The 12319-nt window shown below is 41.8% G+C and overlaps 1 protein-coding gene across 2 annotated transcripts in view; it reads right to left on the bottom strand.

The window, feature by feature from the left end:
- The window catches only part of TMEM117 (transmembrane protein 117), a 227018-nt gene extending 221439 nt beyond the window's left edge, over nucleotides 1–5579 (bottom strand). Inside the window, exons 1-2 of one of the 2 annotated variants that reach the window (XM_057425587.1) lie at nucleotides 5316–5579; nucleotides 2169–2473 (exon numbers count right to left, since the gene is read on the bottom strand). In XM_057425587.1, coding sequence (XP_057281570.1) covers nucleotides 2169–2445 — 277 coding nt within the window. In that variant the 5' untranslated portion in view covers nucleotides 2446–2473; nucleotides 5316–5579. Of the gene's footprint in view, nucleotides 1–2168; nucleotides 2474–4857; nucleotides 5021–5315 lie in introns of those variants that run through there. The other variant, XM_057425586.1, reaches the window with a different exon arrangement.
- Between the last annotated feature and the right edge of the window lie 6740 nt (nucleotides 5580–12319).

The following is a 12319-nucleotide window of genomic DNA, read 5'->3' on the forward strand; positions in this document are numbered from 1 at the left end:
GTTCAAGGAGCTGCTGTAGAAGACAGAAGAAGCAATTGGTTTTCCATGGGATCAGCTGCCTGAGCTGGCTCACTGCTCTGTCACATTAACAGCAGCGCTGGCTTGAGGGAGGCACCAAAACAATGTGGCTGAGTTTAGGATGGGAAGACTGTGGCAGATTGGTTCAAACTGCCATGAAACTCAATATGCAGCAACTAGCCTCCAATCAGTTTGTAGCTATACCCATACAGGTCATCCAGACCACAACCATAAATATCCATAAGCCAACACTGCCATCAGAGGTAGGAATATCTTGCCTGTAAGTCTCCTCCCAATGCTGATCCCATCTGTGTGCTGCCACAAATATCGGTATGATCAGAGATACGATCCTCACTGAAATAAAAGATGGGTACTACTAATGTGTGTGAGTTCCCTATCCTGTTTCACCAAGCAACTGCATAAAAGTATGAAGCAGCAGACACTGAAGGCTGGGCAGACCTTCTCCTTTTGGCAGTAATGCTGATTCAAGCTGCTTTAAAATGTATGGTAAGGTACATCCTCTCTATGATATACACTTATAAACCGTGAAGAAGTTATCATACTAACCTACCTAGACAAACGACAGAGAATTACTCTGTAATCAGACTAGGACATATTCCCAAAAAAGAAAAATTTACACGTCTCAAGGAAGCCACATCCTATAACAACTTGTTCCATTGATTTTCTAGCCTTTCAGTTAACAAAATTAAAAGTGCTGGCTATTTGCCACTTCCAAGCACTGGACCTCACAATACATTTGCCAGACTGAAGGTACTGTCCTTCAAGTCAAATCTGAGCAAATCACCCTCTAATCTTATCTTTACCTTCTCAATCTCTTGCTGTAGGGCTTATTTTTCAATTTTATAATCAATTTCCTTACTTTTCTCTGATCTTTTCCAATCTAGCAAAATAATTCCTCAATTGTGGAAGCCAGAACTGAAAACATTATTGCAACAGCGCTGGTTCCAGAGCCAAGGAAGTAAGGTAAAATGTCCTCTTTATGGGGACAGTCTACATTCACCATTACATTATGCAAAAATGTCCACCAAATAGCCTTCAAGATGCTCAACTATTTTTCAGAATAAGTTCTTCAAGAGAAGTCTGTAGGATGAGAAATCTCTTAATGTGGCTTTGTTTATTCATTCCTTGACCTAACAGCTTTACATTTGGTTTATTGAAACAATAGTGGCTCTCTCTCTATCTCAATAAAAAAGACAGATCAAGGAAATGGCCTATCACTCATGTGCTTCGAGGTGTTCCAGTAACCATCCATCCTGCAGTCTTACCAGCATAAGAATATAGCACTAGTCTATTTAGACCAGCAATGACACACCTAGTATCAGATGTTTCAAAGAACAATAAAGCTGGTGGAAGTAATGATTTCCATGATTTTTACTTATCTCTATAACTTAGACACAGCCTTGAGCCCTCAGATGCAACATTCAATACATGATTCAGTTAAGACAATGATTATTTGGTATCTCTATATGCACACATCTAAGTTCCCCGTCTCAGAGTCTAATACAGGGTCATTCCATTCCTTTCAGTCAGTCCATGTGCAGAAAGTTCCCCAGTTTAGTCACATGTTGTACACAAAAGTATTTACTGACACGTTTTTTTCCATTTCCTACCTTTCCATTTCATTGAGTCACTCCTGTACTACAAGACAGACAGGTTCTGCTTCTCTAGAATTCCTGTTTTGACATGGGAAGCTCTACAGCACAGCTCTGCCAATACTAACAGGCTCTGCTTCCACTTAATGTGCCTTTTGACAATACACAGTGTCACTGCCCCAAGAACAATGTCTTTTCTGCACATTGCTGAGAAAATTTAATCATGATATTTAAAAATCTGAAGATGCAAAGAAGTATTTTTATAATACTGAAAACCACTGACCTCTCAAGTATTTAAAACATGCCAGCTTTCACTATTTTTAGTCTGTTTGAATGAAGTCATTGTGAATTACGTTCATAAGTAGACATGGCATTAACTTCCACAATGACATAAGCCTTGATGTACTGAGTTCTATACAGCTCTAAACAGTTGGAATGATTAATAGCAAAGCTTACAAAACTGCAATGAGTAGAAAGCTAAAGGGAGAAGTCAGAAAGCCATTACTGAGAAGTCAGTAGGCGCATCACGTAACTTACCAAACAGGCGCTGATGGAAGAGAAATTTCCCAGCTATCAGTCCTGTGAGAATGGCAAGCAGCCACAGAAACACCTTCAAAAATCTCCAGCCTCCTCCTTCAGGGTATTTATTTGTTACAAAGGAGAAACAATTACCAACAACAATAACATTGGCTTCTGTCTGACTGTGAGATACTGGGTCCTCGGCAAATATTAAGAAGTTAAAGAAGATCACTAAGTAAGCCACAACTAAGCGAGACCACGGGTGCTGGAAGTAGTAGCGGAAGTCTTTATCCATCCTCAGACACTGCAGAACTGTTCTTTGCCTGTATGTAAAGACACAAATGCACAATGTTATGCGGACCCAGAATTCTTAGAGCTTAGCAGATACCTGCCCGTTACCAAAAACACGTCACTGTAACCTTGTCATCATTTATTTTTAACACTTCAGGCTTGACTAGCAATGAAAGTTTCAGTTAAAAATAGTTAGAGCCAAGTACAGAAAAACTGAAATTCCTGCCCATTCCAATGTAAAAACAACAAACAAACATATACACCTCATAGCACAGGATTTTTAGTCTCGGACATTACTATACTACCTCTCTAACATTACAGCTCCATAATGAGGCATGAAAATACAGCTTGTAAGAACGTGACAGGGTACATGAAACTCAGAGTGCCTTTCCTGCCACATTCCAAAAAACGCAACACAGATTTCACAAATAATGGAAGCACAGAATAGTTTGAGTTGGGGAGGATCTTAAAGATCATCTATTTCCAAACCCCTGCTATGGGCAGGGACACCTTTCACTAGACCAGGCTGCTCAAAGCCCCATCCAGCCTGGCCTTGAACACTTCCAGGGACAGGGCAGCCACAGCTTCTCTGGGCAACCTGTGCCAATGTCTCACCATCCTCACAGTGAAAGATTTCTTCCTAAGACCAACCCCATCTAAATCTACCCTCCTCCATTTAAAGGCATTCCCCCCTGTTGCATCACTACTCATCTTCATAAACAAGTCCCTCTCCAGATTTCTTGTAGGCCCCCTTTAAGTATTGGAAGACATAAGGCTCAGAGGTCTACCCTGAGCCTTTTGTTCATGTTAAGAATAAAGTGAATCTTTCTCCTAATAGAAGAAGGGTGGAACAAGCCCCCAAGTCCAGTAAGGTTTTCTACTGCCTCATTCCCTGGAAGCTTACAAGCATATATCCCAGCAACATCGGAAACTTGTGGTTACACGAAGTGATGGAAAAGTTGCTAGAATTAATCCTTGCGGGTCAGGCAAGTCTGCAGAAATTTTCCATTGGCTTCAGGGTGTACACCTATAATTAAGCATGTTTTCAAAACCAGAAAGTAAGAGTGCTCTGAGCACAGGCTGCTGTGTATGAAAACAAAAAATGTATTTTGAAACTTGCCTGCTCATGAAGTACTGCTATGGAAAAATGCAGCTGAGCACGGGAAACCTTTCAGTTCTTGGTCATTTGATTTCTTTTACTTTTATTCACAATCAATTAGTTGTTTCACCCTGTTGAAGCACTTTATATGCACAAAGATACAAGGCCTTTGTGTTGCGGAACACCGCAGCTATTCAAGGGACACAGAGTGTAGGAAGAAATAAGACAAAAATGAGTACCTAATAATATTGCTTGTTTATTACTGCATGATCCTCGAAGGATACACTGTACTTAACTGAACGCTACAGATTTTTGCAAATGTCATATCCCCTGCAGGAGAAAAAAACCCAAACCCCAATTGCAGCAAGACCAGAAAAACCCAATCAATTACTCATCCCTTCTGGGACTTCTGACTAAGTCTCACTTTGCAAACTTACCAACGGCTTGAATTACAACGTTTCCCTTTAGGTAGTCCCTTTCAAAATTATTCAACTCTATAATCTGATTTAGATTTCTAAAATTACAAGGAATCCTGTACCCACTAAATCAAAAAGATAAAACAACCTCCCAGCAGAGTCAGAAAACTCATTCCTTCAATAATAAAAATTAATCTTGTCCCATTATGTATAAATTACACATGATAAAAAGAATGGAGTTAAAAAGTTGACACAAGGAACTGTCAGCCCTTTGAAAACTTCATGAATAAAATGCTTTAAAGCAAGGGTCATTGGTCCAGCAGCCTAAGAATATAAAAATACCACTTTGAGGAGAGTATACTGCCTTTAGAGCCATAAGGATGCCCCAAACTGTTTAGTGTTACCCCTTATTCTTGCTTATGGGGGAAAAAAAAAACAAACCAAAACCAAACCAGTTAAGGTGTTTCCTAATGTGTATGAACTACCTTAAAGCCAGAATGGAGATAAACAACTATATGTCCTGACAGTTTTGGCAGCTGCCGGACACCCGAGAGTTATTAGACACCCAACTGAAGACGCCAGCTTCCTAGGAAGCGTTTTATAGCATAAGCAGCCAATATTAGCAATAGCAGCAGTACCAAATCGCTAACAAAAAGCCAGCTCTTGACTACCTCCAAGCCAAATATGTGGGTACCAAGCAAGCCGCGCACCACATGCCCATCTCAACCTGTTAAATCGACCCAGTTCCCCTTGCCCCCGGCGCAGACCCGGGGACCTGCGGCCGCGTTACCCCTCGCAGCTGCCGCCACCGCCCCGCCGGGGCACAGGGCCACGGGCTCCGCAGCGCCGCCGGGCCGGTGCTGCCGCCCGCTGCTCGATGCCCGCCGCCCGCCTCACTCACCGCGACGGGGGATCCGGCGCCGCGGGCGCGGTGCTGCTGCGGCGCGGCTCCGTGCGTGCCGTGGTGCGGCTCCCAGCAGCGGGCGATCCCGCTCCGCTCCGCTGCGCGCCGGCGGCCGCCCGCAGCTGCCCGCGGCCGGCACGGCCCCCACAGCCCCTCGGGCGCTGACAGCGGCGCTGGCGCTGCCGCGGCGTCCCGCCCCCCGGCCGCCGCGGGAGGGAGCGGCTGCGGCGGCGGCGGCTGTGCCCTGCCCCTCCCCTCCGCGCCGCTTCGCACCGCTCCGCTCCCGGGCGCGGGGGAGCGCCGGGGGAGGGAGAGCGGCCCCGCCGGCCCCGGCAGTGCCGCAGCCGCGGCGGCAGCGCTGCGGAAGCGTCCCGGCGCCCCTGCCCGTCCCTCCCCTGGACCCGCCAGCCAGGACCAGAAACGTGCGGGGTATTCTCGCGGGTGGCTTTACTCACCCTGAAAAATGGTAGCCTGGGAGCCACGGGGGCTTATCCAGCCAGGGGAGGTGAGCGAAACCGGAGCGACGCTCAGCTCCCACCAGTCGGACTTGGGTAAATTAGCTGCAGAAAATTACAAATAGGGTAAATACAGGGTCAGATCTGGAGGTGTATTACCCCACAGCAAAACCACAGGGTTGGCTGTAAGAGATCGCTCAGGAAGATTTCCGAAAACTCTCTGGTTTGGGAGGTCTATATCCCTTCTGCTTACATAGGACAGGAATATCACAAGGCCATGGCCAGTCTCCAGGGTGCACGCACTGTCGGTATTGTCACTGCCCTGGGAAAAACGCCTCCGTGCAGCCTGACAGAGTTGTTGACATTGCATTTCAGCCGAATTGTCAACCAAAGCCTTTTTATGTGGGATGTGGTCCCTAGTGCCAGTGTGCTGGTACTGCTGACATCCCTGGAAAACGTTTACAGGATGCTCTTAGCATTGCATTATGACTGTCTCTTAATGCAATATCTGCTAGTTCTCATCATTGCTAAAGATAATAGGTAAAATAAACGAAGTTGCCAGACAGCCTCATGGCAGGGAGGCTGGAACTAGACCAGCACAACCAGAACAATCACCAGATGAAAACTTGTAAATCACTTCTGTACTCATGGAAATATAGTTTTACATATTTGTTGTAAATACCTGGATTGAAGGTACCTGACATAATCACGTTATCTTCCTCAGTGGAATAACCTATAAACCCCTCAATTTTAGATAGAAATATGTAATGTTCACTATTTAACACTACCCCTTTTCCCCCAGCTATCTTTACAGTAAGCAGAAAATTAAAATATTCAGAGAGAAAAAATCATCATGTGCAATGAGAAAGTATAGGAATCCAGTGTGCAGCACTGCCTGTTCATGCAACAGTTCTGTGTGCACTGCCACACTTGCAGAGCTCAGACTCCTTCTGTTCAACAAATGAGAATTCACAGAGAAGGAGGTAGCACCCACCACAAAAGAGATCACATTCTTCCTGCACCTACACACTAAAAAAAAATCTCTTCAGCTCCGATGGAAACCCATGCTACGACTGTAAAGCATTCATGAGCATCTTCTCAGAGAGTAAATCAGAGAGAAAGTTTTTGAAGCCACTAAGTCAATCAAATTAAAATCATGTACTTTTCTAGTAAGGTAACCAAAAACGTAAGTGCGCCTTATACCTCCCCCAATTTCATGTTGCAATTCATCTCTTAGAGGAAGCTATTTTTCCCCCCCCAAAAAAAGTGTAATATTTCACTCGTATATTAAAAAAGCTGGACCACTCCTATTCCTTTTTTCTCTTTTGTTTAAATCAAGCAATCAAGATTTAGTTGGTTAAATACATACCTGAACAGCAACAGCTAACAAATAATTTAAGCCAACAAGACTAATTGGGCTCACTCAACCAAGAACTGCCAGGTAAAGAAAGATACAAACTCTTACCCGTGAAACTATCCTATCAGCAAGTGAAAAGGCCAGAGTAAGTTGAACCTAAAAAGCACATTGAATCAGGGCAATGAGTCACCTTGCAACACTAGTTTTGATACTTGTGAATGGAACTATTTTACCAGCACTCCTATTACGAAACAGCACTTGTGTAAAGGCTATTGTTTTACATTCAGTGTCCAGCAGAAATTGCTACTTCAGGATACATTTCTGTAGAGTCATTTTATCCTCAGATATAAGGAATCAGCCTTCCGCACATTAGTCTGTAACTGGAAAGTTCTCATACAAGACTCTGCTGTCTCAGACAACTCTGCTGCAGGCACACGCGCCAAGTTACAGTATGTTCCGAAATAACGATGCCGTACTAAGAGACAGGTTTCCGTGCTTTTCTATGCCAAAGCAGAAGTACTAGTTTTGCCAATGAAAAAGCTCAAGGTCCAAACTAAAAAGACTCGTAATCACTCCATTCAAAAGTAAAATAAATATAAAATACAATTCAGCAAAAAATCTTGTGTATCCAGAGCTGAAAGGTAATTCTAGAGACTGGGAAAAAATGCTGCACCTTTGTCTGAGAAGGTCTCTGATATTCCATGTTATCTATACTGACTATGTGCTTGGCTGCTTGATCCATGAAACTGTGGGTCACTTAACACCCATGACTTCTCACAGAGTCACAACATAGCTGAGGCTGGGAGATTCTCTAGCCCATCACTGTGCTCAGAGCAGGGTTGGGTCCAGTTGGGTCCAGTCCAAGGTTGGAGACTGCACAACTCCTCTGAGCAACCTGTTTCAGTGTTCGACCACCCACTCAGTCAAAAGGTTTTTTAAGAAGCTAAATGGATATTCCTGTATTTCAGTTTGTGCCCGTTGCTTCTTATCCTTTCACTGGAAAGCACTGAGGTGAGTCTGGCTCCATCTTCACTCCTCCTAGCAGGCTTTTAGACACATCAGTAAGATACTCTCCCTTGAGCCTCCTCTTAAGGTTATACAGTCCCAGCTCTCTCAGCCTGTCCTCCCACTCCTTTCATCTGTGGTTTCACAAATGACTCTTTCCTGGCTTGCTTCTTGGAAAAAGTACTTCATTCCCCTGGGGATTGTGCTTCTAATGCATTTTTCTTATATCCTGGAGGCATGGGTTGACGCTGGCCAGCAGGTAAGCACCCACACAACTGCTAGCTCACTCCTTCCACCTTCTCTCCAGGGAGAGAGGAGAAAAAAACAGGGGAGAGAATAGGAGAGAAAGAGAGAACACTCATGGGTCAGGATAAAGATGTCTTAATAAGTGAAAGAAAAAAATGAGAAATAATAAAATGTAACAAGTGAGGATAAAAACAGAAAAAAAAAAAAAGAAAGTGATGTTAAGGCAATCACCAAGGCCCCCAAGCAGCCGGATGCCTGGTTAGTCTTTGGCTCTTTGAAGCCAACCCCAATCCCACCCTTTTTATCTACCCAGGTTTAATGCTGGGCATGATGTTGTACAGTATGGAGTGTCCCTTTGGTCAGCTGGGGTCAGCTATCCTGTCTGAGTCTCCTCCCAGATTCTTACCCATCCTCAGCCTACTCACTGGGGTGGGAGTGTGGGCAGGGTGGGAAGGAAATAGCCTTGATCCTGTACAGGCACTGCTCAGCAACAGCCAAAACATCGGCATGTTTTCATTGTTTTAGCCACATACCCAAAACACAGCACAATTATCACTGCTGTGAAGAAAGTTAACTTAATCCTAGGCCAGATCCAGTACACCTGCAAAAAACATCCTCGGAACAAAAGATTCCTGCATTTGAAATTTCACAAAGTTTTGGCAACCCCTTTCAGCTATACCACTTCAGGTCTATTCATTATCTGCATCCCCAGCTTGTGTCTTACTGTCTGAAAAAAGAGGAAGCAGCACACTAAAACATGAAACAATGGAGAAGAAAATGAACCTAACAACAGTTAGGGTACAACTAAGGAGCCAAATAATTTAAGAACTTAGAAGAAAGAAAAGCAAAAATATATATCCCGTGGAAAGTAAGAATGTTAAGTTAACCAGAGACAATGATATTGCAGATACTAGCACTGCTTTACTAATAGATGTGGAAAACAGGATTGCCTAAAAGAATGTGAAACAGCAACAGTGTTTCTATTGCATCTTTGGAAAACACGAACAGTGTTTTTCACGTTATGTAACATTGAAATACTTTCCATTAAATCAATAATATGAAAGGATAGTAAACAGCAGCAACATAAATTAAACATTTATTTTTAAATGTCAGGTTGAAGAATTATTAGAAAAATAAATGAAAGATGTGGTAGTCAGCAATGTTAATCATTACATTTGTTTCCTAACAACTTCTGAAATGCTGAGGAAATTTCATAGAACTAGAAGAGAGTTAATGAAGTAACAGTATTTAAAAGGTGAATAAGATGACCTACTTAATTACAGGCTTCCCAGGCTGACAGCAAACACTGGAAAATATATGGGAAAGGCAGGTTCAGGTCTCAGTTAATGAAAGAAGTGAAAGGAGAAGAACCGCAGTAAGCAATGGAAAACAGCGGCACAGGCTGTGCAGCCATGTGATCCCCCTCTTCACACATACACACGCACTGCAAATCAGAGTAGTCACCAGATGTGGTGGTGGCCTGACTAGTGCATCTGTTTCTGCAAGAACAACCAGCAATAATACAAGCTGACAGAACACACTCTTCGGAAAACTGTCTGATTACACTTTAGGGTCTAATGCATTTGTCTGGGTAGGTCAGTACCAATATACATATACCTGAACTCCTCAAGGTATTTCTGTGATCAGATACCTGCTGACATTTCAATGGAAGAATGAGAATAACACAAAATCAACATTATACACAATACACAGATGAACTAGTAGGCTTCCAAGTCACAATAAAGGACCTTATTTCTGGTTCTACTTAATATTTTTCAGCAATGAAACAAGAAAGAAATTGCAAATTACCTAAGACTAAGAATAATGGCAAAAGGACACATTTCTGATACTAAACTTCTGGACAATTTGACTTACTGGGTACAACCTAATACATTTCAAACCAAATGTAAATGTGATAGGAACAAATTATACCTGCTCTTTCTATAAGGCAGAAAAGGGGGGAAAAAGAGCTTGGATGTAGATTTTAACAAATACAAATCTAGCTAAAAATGTAGGATCTTGGGATCTGGGTGATTAGTATGCACTTTCTGATTCTTGTCAAGCGAGTTCTAGTTTGCCAAGATGAATTTAAGGGATGATTTCATCATTTTTGATATGCTAAATCACAAAAATAAAATTTTGAGCAGAATTTATTACATATATCTAATTTTGCAATAGCAGTGGAACTTGGGACAAAAAGCAGTAGGAGAAACAGGATTTTCAGCGACCTTTGAAGCAGAACCATGAAGCAGAACTCTAGGTACATGATATAAGGCTTATCAACATTAAAGCAGAAGCTGTACTGGGGGGTTTTGAAGTTGATAGTTGAATGATAACCAAAGTTTAAATTTGAATGAAGTCCTTCTGTTCATCCAGACCAAATTTACTCCAGGTAGGCATGATACTACTTCAAATAATCTACATTGATTAGATAAAAATCACTAAAGAACTGTCTAGTGAGGTGAATTTACACAATTGATTAAATACCTTTTAAGTGCATCTGCTGGCCATATGGATGCTTTCAACTGATAGAATTACATGTGACTTCTGTGCCAGAAAAGGAAAGGAACAATCAGCTTGCAGCTACTTTGATAGTTCCACATACAGAATTAGAGAAAACGCAAATTAAGGAAAAGTGGAATCTGAGTTCAGCCTTCCGTGGATACTGCCTAACCACACTGTCCAAGTTTATTGCAATGGTAGAAGAAGACTTCAGAAGGGCAAAATTAAAGCTGGAAGACAAAAGGTCAGAAAAAATAGTAAATGATAGCAGAAGATCTTTGGGGAAGAAAAAATGTTTTAATGTTGCTGAACTCTAGCAAGAAAAATACAACATCACATGTTTTATTTAGTATGAGCTTTACACCCAGTCTGTATAAGCAGGCCTCAGATTAATCTGACAGGAAAATAATTGAAGCTTCATTGGTTTATTCAATACTAAAGAAAAATTTGATGAAAAATAATGAGAGTTAATTTGTTAACCCCATGAAAAACCATAGGATGAAAAAAATCTCATGTTTTCAACTACTATAGCTCATTATGTTCTTACAAAATGTAGTGAACAACTGTACTGTGTGCAACTACAGTATAATAATACATTGCCTCTGTAAGAATGAAACCCAAACACCAGTCTGAAGGCTTTACTGTGTTGCCATATAAATTCCCTGTGTCCATCCTGTTTCTATTAGAACAAAAATAGGTGTAGCATGACACAAAAATTTTTCATCTTGACAAAAGTACTGCTTAGAAACTCAAGCACAGTGTGGTAACTCAAACAATTAGATTACTTAATTGTCAGACCTCTGCACACCTGAAATTGGAGTATGTTATCCAATACAATCAAAGGGGTCTGAGAGCTGATCATGCACTGTCATGAACAACTGACTGGATCAGGGGAGCAGAAACACAGCCGGGACAGGAAGTACTATGAGGCACTGGCTACTGTGTTGGATGTCTCAAACTTGTGGCAGGTGTGGCAAACTGGACACTGCACTAATAAAACCAAGGAGCAAACCTATCCCTGCCAAAAGAGACACATGAAGGTGTCTTGTGCAAAGTATGGCTTGTCCAAGCAGTGGATCAAACCCCAGGAATATAAGCAAGCTACACTTGCTAACAACTTCAACATGACTGTTCAAATGGTAGCAGTTGGTGAATCAAAACTATAGTCTCACTGAAAATAATCAAATGTACCACTATTAAATATAAGAAGGTAATCATAGGCTGAAGATAATTAATAGAAGACTCATGTATACATTGCTACCCTACAGAATTGGATTTTTGCTGTCAGATTTTTAGACCTGGACAAGTGATGAGAAGACCAAGTTACCAAGTTTTATGACCTTTTTTTAAAGCTTCTTCTCATCATATATAGGGATATGCAGTATCTATTATGCAAATAAACATTTTTTCAATGGCTGATGTATAGCCTGTGACAAATGCCTGTTATTTTTAGCTCAAGTTAATGCACTGTGAAAAAGCATAGTTACTCAAAAAAATTACAATGATAAAAGTAATTATTTATTAAGTAGCTGGAAATCTATTGAAAATGAACAGGCACTTTGAATAAGTGCTTGATAGAACAAGTAAGAACATACAATGCGGTCAGAATGTCCTTTGTTTGTTTATTGAATTTCCTTTCGTTTATAAGAGCAGTGAGTGCACTGTAGAGTCATTTGGAACTAAGCTGAAACAGTGGAGACCTCCAGCTTATGCTGAGACATAGCACACAGCTGCGTTTGTGTGTGCTTATGAAGATCTTATTCTGCTGGAAACTAAGTACAAGGAGCTGAGCACTGACAGTCTTAAATGCTAGAAGGAAACAAAGCAACTACTTCAGGTTTCACCGCAAGTCCTCCTACCCTTCTTCCACATTTCTATTTAAACAGTAAGCACT

Source organism: Pezoporus wallicus, unplaced genomic scaffold, assembly GCF_028554395.1.
Source record: "Pezoporus wallicus isolate ANWC-B61680 ecotype Strahan unplaced genomic scaffold, APGP_CSIRO_Pwel_v1 contig_4722, whole genome shotgun sequence".
In the NCBI taxonomy this organism is placed as follows: Eukaryota; Metazoa; Chordata; class Aves; order Psittaciformes; family Psittacidae; genus Pezoporus; species Pezoporus wallicus.